This window comes from Saccopteryx bilineata, chromosome 9 (assembly GCF_036850765.1).
Source record: "Saccopteryx bilineata isolate mSacBil1 chromosome 9, mSacBil1_pri_phased_curated, whole genome shotgun sequence".
Taxonomy (NCBI): domain Eukaryota; kingdom Metazoa; phylum Chordata; class Mammalia; order Chiroptera; family Emballonuridae; genus Saccopteryx; species Saccopteryx bilineata.
In genome coordinates this window covers 29,956,025-29,973,226 of record NC_089498.1, presented here as the reverse complement: position 1 = coordinate 29,973,226, position 17,202 = coordinate 29,956,025, and the positions used below count along the sequence as shown (strand labels likewise).

General features: G+C 48.5%; 1 protein-coding gene across 2 annotated transcripts in view; it reads left to right on the top strand.

The window, feature by feature from the left end:
* CDYL2 (chromodomain Y like 2) overlaps positions 1-17,202 on the top strand; it is a 178,251-nt gene that overhangs the window by 113,084 nt on the left and 47,965 nt on the right. For both annotated transcript variants that reach the window (XM_066242944.1, XM_066242943.1), the window contains exon 2: positions 6,324-6,903. In XM_066242944.1, the coding sequence (XP_066099041.1) occupies positions 6,324-6,903 (580 nt within the window). The remainder of the gene's footprint in view (positions 1-6,323; positions 6,904-17,202) is intronic.

The following is a 17,202-nucleotide window of genomic DNA, read 5'->3' as shown; positions in this document are numbered from 1 at the left end:
AATCAGAAGCTGTCTGTCTTCTAGACCTGAAACAGCTCACGCTGAGTTTCTCCCAGAAATCCTCTTGTCTTTATTTCCCCCAAGGACTTAATACCCGAAGTTGTAATGATGTGGTCCCTGCGCCTTTCTAAGCCCAAGGGAGCCATCCCAGAACGTTAAAAGGATGCAGAAAGAGAGGTGTCCTTGCGAATGTGTGACTTGAGGTCCAAAATCAGAGCCTGACTAGGGATGGATGGCTGCTCTAGTGTCTGTATGGGCAGACAGTAGGCATGGCCATCTTTATTCTTTATTGCTCTTGATCATTGAATTCAGAGGTTAAGGCACGTACTAGTAACCCAGAGTTTCTCACCCCAACCTCACCTGGTATGGGGGGGCATTCTTTCAAGTCTGGGAAATCTTTCACTGGTAATCCTGGGTTGCTGAGTTACTATAATTTTATATGCTGTTTCACTTGGTGGGAAGCTGGGATAGGGAATATGATCGATGGTTTGTCTGTTATCATTAGAGCCAATGGAGAAACAGAGCAAAGAGGGAGCCCACATGGCATGCTAGGGAACCCCAGGAGAGTCAAGCTCAGGAGGCTACCCCTACACCATGTAAAGGTTTTCTGTGACCTTGGCAGGGGTCAAAGGCTAGCATCTGATGCTGCAAAGATGTTGTCAGTGTGAGCCAAGTTGGGCCTGCTGGATGGGAGTGGGCGGTGGATCTAGTGTAGTCATCGAAAGCTGGGGGTCCGGAGCCAAAACACAGGACCAAGTCTTCGCTCTCTGCTTATTGTTAGAGGCGGGGCTGTAGCCAAAGCCCTTCACCTCTGGGTGCCTTAGTTTTATCATCTGTAAATAAAGAGGATAAAATTGCCTGCCTTGTTGGGCTATTTTGAAGGTTAAAGGAGCTCACATGTGTACCATAGTTAATATGTAGGGATCACATCCAAGTGGCTGGCACTTACTCTGCACAGAATAAATGTTAGGTGGTGGTGGAGTGTTTGGTTAGCCTGCAGTGCAAGGCTGAGGAGGGAGGTGCGGAGTGACCTCTGCTTGATGAGGCCTGCGACTGGTCCCAAGTTTTCTCCATCCCTGAAGGCCCAGTTTGGTCTCAGCTTAAATCATTCTTTCCCAGAGGAAAACTTCCAGCCCATCCATCTGATCTGTGGCCAGGTGGCTAAGAACTCCGGCTGAGGAGTCAGAGGAGCTAGGGTTCCATCTTGGTTAATCACCTGCTGACCATGTGATCCAGGGACAGTTCCCTTCTTCCTCTGAGCATCCATTTCCTCACCTGTCAAAGGGTGTTAGAATAATAATGCCCGGCTGAAAGCCTGGGTGTGAAAGTGAAATCTGACACCTTGTAAGTAAGTGCTTAGTAGAGTTCCTGGAACTTAGCATGATCTAATAGTGGTGATCATCATCGTTCCTTTTCCTAATGAGCCAGCCAGCCACTTGCCACCCTCGCACTGCTGATGACTGTATCAGAATTCTCCTGCCCCCTCCTGCAGCAGAATGGTGTGTCCTATTAGCTGGGATCGCAGAGAGTAAATGTTAATTAATGATTTGCTTGAACTCTGAGGAATAGTCCAGGGTCTCAGATTGCTTATCATCTTTGAGAAAAGAATCTGGTAGGCGTGTGCCGGCACACTGTTTTTAAATATCATTCACAGGATGGTTAGTAAATGCATGGAAAAGGAAAGGGGATTGACTTTGATGGGTTGCCTTCATTTGGAGGGACTAAGTTTCCGGTCAGGTGCGGGCCCTGTGCAGGTGGGTGGGAGTGGGGCATCCGGAGCAGAACCACCAGCACCTAGACGCCCAGGTCTCCGTTGTCAGCAGGTGTGTGGACCTAGGGGACAGTAGGGGAGATTGGGGGAGCGCAAGGGGAAGAAAGGATTTCGCAGACAGGGAGTATTGCAGTCCTACGCAAGATCAAGTTCCAGATAACAGGACTTTTGTTAGCAACAACACAGATTAGGACGCCCGTTCTGTTTGAGATGCTCCCGAGGAGAGGAAGAAAGGAGGGTCAGAAACCCGGCACAGGGCTGTGGAGAAGGAGTTAAGGTCCCGGGGGACGGCACGCTCCAAGCGTGAAGGGGTGTTTGGGAGCCACCTGTCCTCTGGGCTCCTGCTGGCCATTTCGGTCTTTTAGAAAAAAGCAGCTGTTCTTTTTTAAACCTGAAAAAAACTTTAAAAAAATGTTTAAACCGTGGAGGAAATAATGTCAATAACAAGTCCTTTTGTCCACTAACCTTTCAAACGTAGCAGAGCAGTTCCACTCATCTCCTTGTGCTGTGTGGTGTTCAAGACGCTTGACTTTGTCCACACCTTGTTTCTTATTCCTTTTTCCCTTCCAGCCAGCTTGCAGGCAGCTGCTGTTACTACTGCTACTGCTACTCTTATTGTTTCTGCTTTACAGCCGGGGACACTGAGGGCCAGGGCTGTTCGGCAGCTTGCCCAGAGTCTTGAGGATAGAAAGTGGCAGAGAGAACAGGTTTCCTCCCCCTGCATCAGGTTGTTCGGGGTGCTTCTATGAATACTGTTCATTGTGGGTATGGGGTTAATATGAGTAGAAAAGGTGGTCAAGCACCCAGTGGATTTGTGGATGGGGCCACAGGTGGAAACAGTGGCCTTTCTGTCATTCCTAAAGCCAGTTGTGACCCTGTGACTCAATCCTCTAGTAACGAGGGGGAAGAGAAACCCAAGCTCTCCCGGCCTCCCCCACAGGGTGGCTCCAAGTAGGCGTGTGGACACTGTGCCCTGCCGCCTCCCAGGCTTCTGACGCAGTCCTGCTCTGCAGAGCCATCTCCCACACTCGGAAGGACTTTTCTAAGAAGGTGGACTTTGTCTTCTTCCCAGGGAGGAATTGATTATTCTATGGGGTCATATTCTGCAGGGCAGGGGAAACAATCTGTCTTTAGATACCACCGTGGTTTATATTCACCGAAGGATTTGCAAGATTAAGTGACCTTTACTACGGAATGCAAAACTACTTATTTGTATATTCTCCACAAGCACCCTCTGAGCTACTTGCTGTTATTTCCCCCTTGCTAGATGAGTCATCTGAGGCCCAAAGAGGTTCAGTAAATTGCCCAAGAACATATGATAAAAGGTTTAGCAGGAGATTTAAACCAGATAGTCTTGCTCCATAGCCTGTGTTCTTAAATATAATTAGGGGATATTTCAAAATGAATATGAAGCGATAAAATATCCCCTTAATTTTTGTGAGCAGTGTGCTGTACTTCATTGATTTTGAGGAGTGAGTGCTATCCATTGCTATCCATCCACCTCCCTAGGTAGAGAACTCACCTCTGTACCCTTTCACCCCTCCCCCATTCATCCAGTCATCTCTCCATTCATCTGTCCTTCTGTTCATCCCTGATTCTGCTGTGCTGTCTGTTCACCCATCCACCAACCATCTATTTTTCCACCACCTGCCAACAAATCTATTCACTGTGTTGGCTGTTTGTGTAGCCTGGTTTTCCACTTCATCCTGGGGAAGAAGTTTCTCCATCTTGGGAGCCAAGCACATGCTTTCCGAAGCTGGAGGCCCCCATGTCAGCACAAATCCCTTAGTTCCCGAGAAATACCCGGGCTTGCTCCCGACTCTCCTAGATTAGTGTTCTTGGGAATGCTGTTGTTTCAGGCAGGACCAGGGGCTGTTCACTTTCTTCTCTCTGTGAACCTGTGTGTGTGTCAGGAAGGACCAGGTGGCTTGTTCACTTTGTGAACCTGTGTGTGTGTCAGGAAGGACCAGGTGGCTGGTTCACTTTCTTCCCTCTGTGAACCTGTATGTGTGTCAGGAAGGACCAGGTGACTTGTTCACTTTCTTCCCTCTGTGAACCTGTGTGTGTGTCAGGCAGGACCAGATGACTTGTTCACTTTCTTCCCTCTGTGAACCTGTGTGTGTGTCAGGCAGGACCAGGTGACTTGTTCACTTTCTTCCCTCTGTGAACCTGTGTGTGTGTCAGGCAGGACCAAGTGGCTGTTCACTTTCTTCCCTTTGTGAACCTGTGTGTGTGTCAGGCAGGACCAGGTGACTTGTTCACTTTCTTCCCTCTGTGAACCTGTGTGTGTGTCAGGCAGGACCAGGTGACTTGTTCACTTTCTTCCCTCTGTGAACCTGTGTGTGTGTCAGGCAGGACCAAGTGGCTGTTCACTTTCTTCCCTTTGTGTGAACCTGTGTGTGTGTCAGGCAGGACCAAGTGGCTGTTCACTTTCTTCCCTCTGTGAACCTGTGTGTGTGTCAGGCAGGACCAGGTGGCTTGTTCACTTTCTTCCCTCTGTGAACCTGTGTGTGTGTCAGGCAGGACCAGGTGACTTGTTCACTTTCTTCCCTCTGTGAACCTGTGGAGGTTTGCCGCCTTTAACACCCTCCCAGTATGCAAAACTGCAGACTCTTCCAGAAACATTCTTGCCTTCCTGAAGCATTATCATAACTGAATACTTAGCTAGCCCCATTCCTGGACCCAAAGATTGGAAATTGGATTAGTTTGGTATGATTTTACTTTTTAAAACTGTTATAGAGTTTGTGTGATACTTCTAAAAATTACGTAATAAATTTAAAACAGATGTTCACAGGGCATTTTATTTAAGTTATTCTTTTTTTAATTTTTATTTTTTAAATTCATTTTAGAGAGGAGAGAGAATGAGAGTGAGAGAGAGAGAAGGGGGAGGAGCAGGAAGCATCAACTCCCATATGTGCCTTGACCAGACAAGTGCAGGGTTTTAAACCAGCGTCCTCAGTGTTCCAGGTCAATGCTTTATCCACTGCACCACCACAGGTCAGGCCACAGGGCATTTTATAAGGAAAGAAGTTCTAATAGACACAGGCCAGTTTGATTTGAGAGAAATCAATTAAGGAAACAATTAAAATTGTCTATGAAGAAGCAGTATTATGATAAGGCAGTATGGCTTGGCAGTTTACATATTCATTAAGTGTACAGCAGTAAAAGTCATTTAATTATTTTGCATAGCCTCTGTTGTGGTAGACAGTCTCAGTTTTCAAATATATTTTTATTTTTTATTATGGAAAAACTTAAACATAAAAATTCAAACATGTAAACAGTGATAAAATGAACCTCCATATACCATCTTCAAAAATGATCAACAATACCTATCCTCACTTCTCCTCTCTCATATTAGTTTTTTTTTCATAAGTTTCGAGGGTATATTCCTCACTTATTACTTAATGTTATTAGGTCAAAATCCCATTGTAGAAAAGTATAGTATGTTGACATTGAAATATAATGAACTTTTTGCCTAGCCACGTGGTGGTGCAGTGAATAGAGTGTTGGCCTGGGATGCTGATGACCCAGGTTTGAAACCCCGAGGTCACTAGCTTGAGTATAGGCTCATCTGGCTTAAGCATGGGCTCACCAGCTTGAACATGGGGTCACCGGCTTGAGTGTGAGTTCATAAACATAACCTCATGGTCTGCTGGCTTGAGCCCAAAGGTCACTGGCTTGAAGCCCAAGGTCGCTGGCTTGAGCAAAGGGTCACTCAGTCTGCTGTAGCACCCCCCCCCCCCCGGGTCAAGGCACATATGAGAAAGCAATTAATGTGATGCAACTACGAGTTGATATTTCTCATCTCTCTCCCTTCTTGTCTATCTGTCTCTTTCTCTCTTTTGCTAAAGAAAAAAAAAAAGAAAAGAAAAAAGAATGGCCTAATGATTAAGAAAATAAATATTGGGAGAGAGTGGTTCTAATCCCAGCTCTACCCTTACCAGCTTGGAACTTGGTTGAGTGACTTAATCTCTCTGAGCCCGTTTCCTCACTGTAAAGTGGGGATAGAAAGAATACCCACTGTACTGGGTTGCTGTCAGGAGAAAAGGAAATGGAGACATCCATGCCCAGCATTTAGTATAACATCTGCCTCATGTGCCCAATGAATGTTACTAATCATTTGTGTTATTGTAAGTAAGGATATATCTGCATAGTGCCTACCGTATAAGTAGGGGTGGAAAACCAACACAAAGTTGGACTTTCAAAGTGATTCTACTTTGGTGCAATGAAAATAATAAAGATCTTTAGGGAAAACTTGCAATGTGATTTCAGCTGAGGGTAGGCCTGGGATGGATAGATAGACAGGCAGATGCCCCCAGGCAGGCATGGCATCACTAAGTCATCATGGGAAATGGCCATGCACCTTGGGTTCCATTCAGTGATGTCCTACAATAAACCAGCCATCTTGCACTCTTCTGGAAGTTTCATGGGCATTGAACAGCTCTTCCCATGGCCAGGGTGTTACCCCTATCCTGAGGGCTTTGTGCTGTCGTTATTGTCTAGGACTGATTTTTTTTTCCTTTCTCTTTTTTCTTTTCATGTTGTATCCCAGGTTGAAAGGATTGTAGACAAGAGAAAGAACAAGAAGGGAAAATGGGAGTACCTTATCCGATGGAAAGGCTATGGGAGCACAGAGGACACGTGGGAGCCAGAGCACCATCTGCTGCACTGTGAGGAGTTTATCGACGAATTCAATGGGCTGCACGTGTCCAAGGACAAGAGAATCAAGTCAGGGAAGCAGGCCAGTGCCTCCAAGCTCCTGCGAGGCCCGTCGGTGGAGAAACTCTCCAACAAACCTGCAGAATCTGGAAAGAACAAAGGGACTTCTCATAAACGAAAGCGAATCAACCCTTCCCTGTCCAAGCCGAAGAAAGGGTATCCAGCCAAGCCCCCTGCAGGAGGTGACAGGGCTGCCAAGACGGTGTCTTACAGGACTACCCCCAGTGGTTTGCAAATAATGCCCCTGAAAAAGGCGCAGAATGGGATAGAAAACGGGGACGCCGGCTCCGAGAAGGACGAGAGGCACTTGGGAAACGGGTCCCACCAGCCTGGCTTGGATTTGAATGACGTGGAAGAGCAAGACCTGGGCGAGTGTGATGTCAGCCATGCAGCACTGGCCGAAAATGGGCTTGGTATGTAACCTCTGCGTTAGGCTCCGGCCATGGTGGGTGGGGGCTTTGCGTGCAGCCTAGGGAGACATATAAGACCCCACCCCACCTCATCCCAGATGCTTAGTGAGGCACGAATTCTCCCTTTGTTTCTCTCACCTAGCGCCATGTGGATTTGGTAGTGTGCCCACATTGGTTACAGACACCCATGCACGTGTGGGGGCCAAGCCACTGGTGCTCCAGCCAAGGCCTAGAGTGGGTGGAAAATCTCTGAGTACGCTTGAAGACATCCTAGAGGTTCTCCTATGAGGAAAGCTCGAAGTCCTCCCCGACCAGGGTCTGAGACTCATGTCCCCGGGAGGCCAGTGCGTTTCGGGGCAGCACGCACCTCTCAGAGCCCTTGTTTTCAATCTGCTGGGGCCCCCCCGCAGGGTAGCCCACAGAGGGGAGGTCTGGGTTGGGGTCTGGTCTTCCTCAGACCCAGTTTGGACATGGCATTCCCCTAACCCGTTTGTAAGCTCGGCCCTTTGTCCCTCATCTATGCCACACATGTGCGGTCTGGCCCCACTCCTAAATGCCACCCTGTCAGGTCCTAAATGCCAGCCTGTCCCCTGTGGTGCTCATTGTTTTGTTTGGAACCTCCCTTCTTACTCCAGCCTGGAAGCGACACAGCAAAGGTGACAGAATGCCTCCCTATTACCAAGTCCCCACAGGCAAAATTAAGATTAGAGGAGGCAACAACCCAGGTAATTCAAGCTCCGAAGCCTGACATTTCTCCAGTAGTCAGATTGCTTCTCAGCTGAACCCTCCGGCCTAGTCTCCCGGGTTCTCTGTTCGTGCCCCATGTTCACTACCCTATTTCTTGGATACCTGTGTGTCTGCGTGGTGGCATATTTCTCTTTAGCTGCCAGAACCCTAAGCCGCGGGGTGTCAGGAAGTCCTGCGTGAGTGTGGCGCACCTGTGCCCCCCAGAGAAGGGCCACCGATGCCCTGGATGGAAGCAGGGCATGTGTGGGGACGGGCGCCTGGCCGTGGGGGCACGGACTGATGGGGGCCACTGCACAGGACAGTGGGGGTGCTTTCAGAGTTCCCAGCACTCAGAGCATGTCCCCCTGGGAAGAGCGGGAAGTCGGAGCAAGCCGCTTTGAGGTTCCTCTTTCTCCGGAGTGAATTTCACCCGAACAGGATTTATTTAGCAGTCTCTGCCCCAGATTGATTCCCGCTTCCGTCTGGGGATCCCTGACGCTGACAGGACTGCCTGCTGCCATATGTAAACGCTGTTTGTTTTAAAAATTCATTTCTCAGGGAGGAGTGGGCTTGTGTAAATGAGGCCTGGCACGGGGATTGGTGTTTGCCGCTCCTGTGACGCCTGCCGGCAGCGGAGGAATTCCCTGTCGCGGGGAGGGTGGCTGGTGAGGGGAGCTTCTGAGGCTCCTGGGGCGCGGGCCGGAGAAACCTGGGCACGATTCCTCGCACCCTGGCAGGGAGAGGCGCCCATCCTGCTCTGTCGCTGTCGCTGCAGAGTGAGAGGAGAAGCAGGAGGGAGCGTGGTTTGCTCACTTGAGCCGCCAGACGGCAGCGGGAAGGAGAGGCGCCGGTGGAGCAGTCTAGGGGAATGTGCTCCTCCATTCCCTGCAACTTTCCAAAGTGGGGCCGAGCTGCTAGCCATCCACTCTCCAGCCTCGGGCCTTGTGGGTGCCCCCAGGCTCATGATCTGACGCTGGGGCTTGCTAGCCCGCACTGGGGGGAATCGCCAAGGATAGCTCGTTTGGATCAGTGGTGGCCTTGGTAACTTCCCACCTTGGCTCCAAGAATGCTTCTCCAGACAGTTCTCATCTCTGGCCTCTTGTTGGCCTCATTTCTTCCCACGTGCTTTACTCTACTTGGGCCCATGCCTGGATAGCGAGGAGGAAGCAGCCTGCCTCTGTTGTGTTCTGCTTTGGGTGTCCTCCAAGGGCCCTCCTGTTTAATCACATCCCATGGTATTGGCACCCTTGAGGTTCCCCGTAAGGTTAAGGCCATGGTTCTAGGCTGGTACGCGTATATGATTACCTGGCACCTTGTTAAAAATGCAGATCCTGTAGAGTCTGGTTTACTGCGTTAGGTTGGAGCCCAGAAGGTGGGCTTTTAACAAGCACCCTGGTGACTCTAATGCATTTTGAGACATGCAATATGGGGGTGGCAGTTAAGTGTTAGATCAGGTATCAATTTAAATCAATTCAATACTTATTTCTTTGAAAACTAAGAGTTAGTCACCATGTTAGCTGCTTAGTAAAGTAGCATAATAAAAAGATTAGTAAGGACTTATTCCTCTGACACCTACAATGTACATGTGCTCCAGTAAGTCCAGAGTGGATGTGTCCAGGCCAGTGTTGAGAAAACTCCTGAGGTTGGCTCATTAGAAGCAGTGATACATATGTTACATACAGGTATGCCTTTACCATACCCAGCTTGACATCTTCTGTGGTCACCGGGGTGATAAATACCCCCAGCACCATCAACCTTTACCACTTTAGTTAGAACTAGCTTATTATTCAGGTCTTGCAATAACTGGGAAAAGGAAAAGATTGGGAATCACAGAGAGAGAGAGAGAGAGTGAGTGAGAGAGAGGGAGGGAGAGGCTTGGGGTTCTTGGACACGACCCAAGACGAAGTGTGTTTTGTGGTTTCCGAACTTTCCAGCGAGGGGTCAGAGATGTAGTCAAGCACATGGTTTCACTTATGTTTTCAACCAGAGGGAGGCCTAGGTGGAGCCAGTGTCAGTGCACCTGTGGAAGCCTGAATGTCCTTCTCCTCCCTCCCTCCTCCTCCCTGACCACCTGTATCCAAGGGTCCAGTTCCCAGTGGCACAGGGTGAGCCAATAGGGCTTTCAGCCCCGAGGAAGGCTCATCTTTGCCTGGCAGAAGGTGGTTGGGAAGATCCTGGCTACGCTTCCCCAACATTTGCTTTGGGGGTGGGCTGTTGCTTTTTATATGATTTTAACTTCTCTTTGGTGGATTAAGGTTCTGCATACATAAAAGCAACTTATGTAACACGTTACTCATTTACTGCTGACTTCCCTGATCTGTGCTGTAGGAACAAGAGCTAAATCAGGGCTCTGGAGGGGGGTGTTTCGGTCTCAGACTTCGTTTTCCCCAGCAGCGTTTGGGAAGCGTGTTCAGGGATTCAGTATGGTTCTTCATTCTGATTCTTCTTCTATAATGACAGAGGCTCTGTGGTCAGGAAACCATCTGCCTCAGTACCCCTTGGGGAGCTTGTTAAAAATGGGCTCCACCCCAGTTGAATGATCTCAGGAGACAGGGTGGTAGTTATGCATTCTAATGCTGACTTTCAGCGCCTTAGGTATGTGTGTCCAGTAGTTCCTGTGGACGCATTCGGTGGTGAGCGATGGTTCATCCCTCCATTCGGGGTAGATCCAGAGTTTCTTCTTGGACTTTCACCTTGTAAATGGGAATATGACTTGGTCCTTTGAAGGTTTAAAACCTGGCGTCATTTCTCCTTGCCGATGCTTTTTTCTGCCAGGCATCTCTTTTTATTCTAAAACAGAGCAGTTTCATCTATAGGGAAAAGCTCTTGGTTAGCTAGCTTCTATGGTCTGGTCCAGGAAAACTGGTTAGAGCTGCCTTGTCTAAAGAGGCCAAAGCATCGGCACTGCACAGATTCAGATGAGCCTTTAACCCATGGAAGCATCCCTAACGAGGAGGCAGCGTGCCACTCTGAACCCCAGCATATCACAGACGCCCAGCAGCCTCCAAATTCCCACGAAGCCAGTGAGTCCCCAGTCCCCACTGCTGATGCTGGTCCTGTGGCCCCGTGTTCGCATTTTCTTCGAGTTCTGAGATCATCTTCCTTGTGTCCTGAGGACTGTTGTCTGTTGCCCAGGCACTGCGGCCCAGACACTGCTTGAGTTGGGCTTTCAGAATCGTTCTTATCTTTGAATGAGTCATCCCACACCAGCGCGCAACAATAGCCATGTTCTCTGCGCTGTTCGTTTAAAACTATCTCCGCTTTCACTTCTAAGATGTTTGTTTATCTCTTCCTACTCACTCTTTCAACATGATTATCGTTTATGCCTTTATTGCACATCATGGAGTTACCATGTTTTAAAAGCCCTTCAGAACTGAGCTGGAGCCTGGGGAATGCCCTGTGATTTTTGAGAACCCAGGGCTCTCAAATGTGAAGCCAGTGCCAGAATCCCCTGGAGGACGTGTTAAAACACTGATTACTAAAGTTGAAAAAACAGAACAAAACAAGAAAACAAAAAGCCCCACACAGATTGCTCTGCCCACCCTGAGTTTCTGAATTAGTAGGTATGGAGGAGAGCCCAGGAATCTGCATTTCTAGCAAGTTCCCAGATGCTGTTGTAGGTCCAGGGAACCACTTTGAGAAGTACCGCTCTAGACAAATAGTTACCAAGATGGTTGAGATGAAAATGACCGACAGTGATTGACAGCACTAGTTAGTGATATTGGGGAGATTTGAAGCCCCCTTTGGTCTGGACCTTGAGTTCGCATTCTCAAGAATTTATAAGTCGGAACTTTGAGAGTCTGGGGACTTCCAGGGAAGAGGTCTTGGAGTTTGCAAAGCACTGCTTGTGATCCTCATAGCAGGCCGGAGTGGTAGCTCAGGGGGAGACTGGTTACAAAAGTTCAGGTTGGAGTTTGAAGAGAAACCCAGGCAGTTTGACTCCAGAGCTGGCCCCTAGATCACTGCCCAGCTGAGGTCCACATGTAGGCCCTGAGTGGGAGCTGGAGCCAGTTCTCGGGCTCACCCTTTTGCTTATTCATGGATGGACATAATCCTCCCAAGTCTGAGATACATGACTGACTCTGTCATTCAATTTGAAAACCTATGGTCAGTATCCTAAAAAATACGACTAACAAAACAGACTTAAGGAAGACTAGAAAACCTGAATAGAGCAGTAACTAATGAAGAAATCATTAAATCAGCCATTACAAAGCTCTCATAAAAAAGCGGGGGAGCCCTGGCCAGGTAGCCCAGTAGACAGAACGTCGTCCCCTTACGCTGAGGTCATGCCGGGTTTGAGCCCCGGTCAGGGCACGTACGAGAAGCAGTCAACGAGTGCACACAACTAAATGGAACAACTAAGTGGAACAGCAAGTTGATGCTTCTTTCTCTTTCTCTCTCTCTCAACTCAATGGAAAAATTAAAAAAACAAGAACAAAAACATGGAAGAAGGCACATAAGGCCCAATGGTTTTACAGGCAAATCTACCAAATATGCTAGAACAGATAATCCCTCTCTCATCCAGATGGTTGCAGGAAACAGAAAAAGAGAAAAAACTCATTTGATGATGCCAGGACAAACCTCGATTTCCAAACCAGACAGGGGAAGAGGAGCAAGGAAAATTATAGGTCAGCTTCACTTAAGGATACAGTTGTCAAAGTCCCAAATGACCCTCCTGGGCTTGTTACAGTCTCCTGGATACTTCCTCAAAACTGTGACTTTGCCAGAAACTTCTCACTCTGTGCCCTGAACTTGACCCCAGCTTATGACCTTTAGAATCACCACCGCTTCTCGAGGTGCCCAGCTAGTCCCTGGAAGAGGCCTAGGGGAAGCTGGCTTGGGGACAGCCCACGTGTCATGGGCAGCGGCCCCAAGTCATCTAGTAAATCACAGAACGTCCACAGAGGGTGTCCACTCTGCGGCCTCTTGTTAATGCAGGTGTCCGTTTCCCTGGGCACAGCTGTTCTCTTAACACACTTCAGGCACCCACTGCCACGCCAACAGCCTTTCCGCTTTTCAAAAGCGGTTGTTTTCCAAACCAACAACAACAACAAAACCTAAGGGTTTTTTTTTGTTTTGTTTTTTGTCTTTCAAAGTGTGGCAAGTAAGTGACTTGTGCTAATGAATGAACTTAAAACCCTTTTATGTGGTAATGTGACAACTGGTCCAGCCTGGCCACTGACTGCCCCGGAGTGGAAAGTGCCAGACTGTGATGGAAAATCTGACTGAGAACCTGACCCATGGCAAATCCAAGGGGGAAATCGGCTCTCCTGATTGGCTCCCTGACCCTGGGTTGGATTTTGGCATCCAGAAGAGGCTGATGGAATCTTGACTGCTGTGAACATTCGGAAATGGACTAATTACTCGCCCTGCCAGCCCAGCTCAGATACTGTTTTCCTCTCTTAACTACTTCGGGGGGAAAAAAACAACTTAGGAACAGTTTCCAAGTTGGCATTTATCATTGGTGGTAAACCAAAGTACGTGGGATGGGGGTTAGAAGCCCCCACCCCCACCCCAGGCGCAAGCTGTAAGGGTCTGCAGAGGGTCTCAGAATGTAATAACAGTCAGTTTGCCACCATTGGTGCAAAGCTTCTCCTCTCCATTGGGTGAACCCCCAGGTGCGCAGCCCGCCCCCACTGCCTGTACACCCGGTGGCTCTGCGCACCTTTCGGAGACTCGTTCCTCCAGTCTGCCATCCTGGGTGTCACTTAATCTTCTCAGTGGTTTTCAGACTTAACAATTTAACAACATAGTAAACATAACAAGGTTAGCTGTGAATGAACAAACTTGCTTCTCAGTCGGGAAAGTGAGGCTCAGAGAGGCGGGGAGACAGAACACCGAGGGGCAGAGTTAGGATGGGGGGTCAGGTCTGGTGATACTGACACTGTCAGAAGTCTGGGGCCCATTTTATAAAGGAGGAAAGGCACTTCTGGGACTTAGGTTCCAACCAGCAAACTTTTCCCTGGGTCCTGAGAAAGTTCTGGCCAGCATCCCTGGGCCTTCCTTTGAAACATCTTCCATGGTCCGAAAGATGCTAACTTGTCGTTTGAGGAAGGTGGACGCTCTGGTTCTGATTTTTCTCTGGGTCCTAGATGAAACACACACACACACACACACACACACACACACACACACACACACCCAAGAAGCCAACGCCTCAACTGAGAAGATGACATCTGAGTAAAGACTGGAGGTGGTAAGAACATCTTGTTTTAAACTTAAAGAGCGATCTGCGTCAGGCGTGTGGATCTGCTGCCCCTTTTAGCGGCCCAGGATTTTATAGTGTGCAGCTCAACTGTCCTCTCCCGGTGGACATTTAGGCTGCCTCCAAGGACACACACTCTTGCCAGCCCTGGCATGGCCAGTCATTGTCATGCTTTCCCAACCTCTGTTGTTCTGATTTTAGTTTGCAGACAAGAGTGAACATCTTCTCATGTTTCTGCCACTGGTGTTTCTTTCCCTGGGAGTGGCCCGAGCATAGTCAGGCAAGTGTAGAGGAGGTGACACTCAGTATGGTGGGTGGACAAGGGCATTCAGCCACATTGCTTCAGGCAAGTTGCTTAGCCTCTCTGGGCCAAATTCTTCATTCATAAGCTGTAGCTATAATCATACCTCATGGGGTTGGGATAAAGAGTAAGTGATTTTATTCACAGAAAACCCCTAAAGTATTACCTGGCATATGGTAGACGTTTGATAAATACTGTACTAGTTATTGTTATTTCAGTCCTTTGCCCATTTTTCTTCCTGGGTCTCTGTATTTTTCAATTTGTTTTTTAGAGCACTTTACATAATGTGCATATTAATCCCTTGTTACATATCCTAACTCAACCAGTATTCATCGGTGACAACTGTATACTGGGAGCTGTTTAGACAAATTGTTTAAATACCTAGACTATAATGGATTATGCAGAAGATACTGAGGGAGCTATAGTCAGAGGCATCCAAGCCAGCTTGGGAAGGGGGAGAGGGAGGGCTTCTTGGAGGAGGATATATGCAAGCTGAATCTGGTAGAATGAGCCAGAACGAATGAGGAAAGAGGCAGGGATGGTGGGAGGCAATGACAGCATGCACAGGGACACTGAGCCCAGGGTCAGCATGTGATTGTGTCATACCAGATCACAAAGAATATGGGAGCCCAGCCAATTCTAGACCACCCTGCAGGGGAGGCTGAAGCTCCCAGGCACTCTCTGTGCCATTAGGGTTGGCTTAAAAACAGATAGGTAGAGCCTGCTGAAGGAGGGCGTTTGGGATTCCTTCTGGAAGGAAGGGGTGAGGGAGTCCTTCTGCAGCCCACACTCTCCAGGTCTGCCTGGCACCCTTCCCCACACCAGCTCCCTGTGCTCTGCAGCCATGTTCCCCTCCCCTCCAACCCTCATGTGAGTAGTTAACCTCTTCTCGTCCTTCATGGCTCGCTCAAGCAGTGATTTCCCCATGGAAACCTTCCCCGACTCCCCTTGTAGGTCAGCTTCCAGTTTTGTTTGCGCTTGTAGAACTGCGTTTCTTCACTGACAGCTCTCACCTGTTTGCAATGGTCACAACCTGGTCGCACGAGTGATCTCTGCCTCCCTCACTAGATCAGGAGCTATGCTACGGCAGGACTGGTCTCTGTTTTTGTCCACGGTTGTATCTCCAGCACTTATCAGTGCCAGGCACATAATAGGTGCTTAAGAAATATCTGCTGAATGAGGGAATAAATGAATGGACAAAAGAGGAAGCAAGAAGCCTTTCCTGCTTAAGATCCTGAGGCCCCCCTCCGTGAATTCTCACATCTGTCTAATGTTTCCATGGCTGTTTCAGTATCACCCCCCACCTGGGCCTGTCTCACAATCTTACGGTGTGCTCCCTGTTCCCGGTAGCATGTCATGGAGAGCTAATGTTTTGTCAGAACTCTCTGCAGCAGCTGAAGGATTCCCTTTCCTTCTCTAGTCTGATAGTTGCTTTCACCATCTCCCATGACGGCCCGAATTGCTACACTTCTCCACCCTTAATATTCACGCAGTCTTGCCAGCTCTTAATTAAGCTCCTGGGCTCATCCTACCCCCCACCCCCTCTCTGCTTTCCATCAAGGGTGTGTAGATCATTTTCAGTAGAGTGCATTTCATTTGGGTGGTGTCTTCTGTATTTTGTGTAGTTCCTCGCTATGGAAGAGAAAATGTATTGGGCTTCTTAAGGGAAGTCCTAGTTACAGAAGGGATTAAGAGATTTTTCTTTTAAATTTTCTGTGAACTTTGGAAGCAGCATGGTGAGGAAGAAACCGGAAAGAGTGGGTGTGAGCTTTGGAGACTGAGGGTCTGTGAATTCAAGTGCAAACTCTGTCTCTTGCCAAGTCGGTGACTCTAGGTAAGCCTCACCAGCTTTGGAGCCTTGGTTTTCACCTCTGTACTATGGGAACAGCAATCTGGGGCACAAAGGATTCAGTGAGGGGTACCAGCTCACAGTGAGCGCTGAGTGATGAATGAATGTTAGTTTCTCTTTTCCCCCGTTCTTCTACCATGCTGCTATGGAGCCCCTTGCTTTACTGAAAGGTGTGCTTTCTTTTCTTTTTAAAAATATTTTCATAACATTTATTTCAAAACTTATTTATTTTATTTATTTAGAAAATTAATTTTAACAGGGATGACATTGATCAATAAGTATACATTTATTTTATTAGGTGAGAGGCAGGGAGGCAGACAGATTCCCACATGTGCCCTGACTGGGATCCACTGGCAAGTTCCCTATGGGGCGATGCTCTACTCACCTGGGACCTCTGCTCCATTGCTTGGGCAACCAAGCTATTTTTAGCACCTGAGGCGAGGCCATGGAGCCAACTTGCTTAAACCATTTGAGCCATAGCTGCAGGAGGAGAAGAGAGAGAGAGAGAGAGATAGAGAGAGAGATAGAAAAGAATGAGGGGGAGGGGTGGAAATGCAGATGATTGCTTCTCCTGTGTGCTCTGGCCAGAGTCAAACCCAGGACTTCCACACGTAAGGCTGCTGCTGAAAGGCATGCTTTCTTATCCTACTGCCATATACCCTGTTGCTTTCTCATCAATAGTAGGATATTAATTTTTATTCTGCTATGTGAACCAGAAAGGTGCATTCAAGAGGCCCCACTTCTGGGCAGTGGGACGACTGACCCTATCATTTTCATCCTTGATGGAAGTCAGTCTTGAGTCTTCCACCTACCATCTTGGTGACAATGATATTGGGTTGGAGGTTCCCGTCTCCAAGTTAATTCTTTCTTCTTTGGTAAAGAAGTCTGCTGGCTTTTCCCACCTTCGGCCCCTTTCTCGATTCTTTCCCACATCTTCACACTGGTGAAGAGAGGATCTCTGTGGACTTCCTGGAGTTTAAACAAGACGTCCCATTGCTGGCCTGGCTCCCTTCCAGTCATTCCTTGTATCACTTGGTTGTGAAAGATAAACAACTGGCGCCAGGCTCACTGAGAGCCTGTGTGTGCGGGGCACGGTATCGGGTGCTGAGGCTACGGTCGTGTGCAAGAGGTGGCCGCTGTCCTGCCCAGTGCACACTCTGCGGGAAGACTTGGGAGAGTGGCTGAACTTGACAGCATGCCAGGATGCGCGAGCGCCCTGTG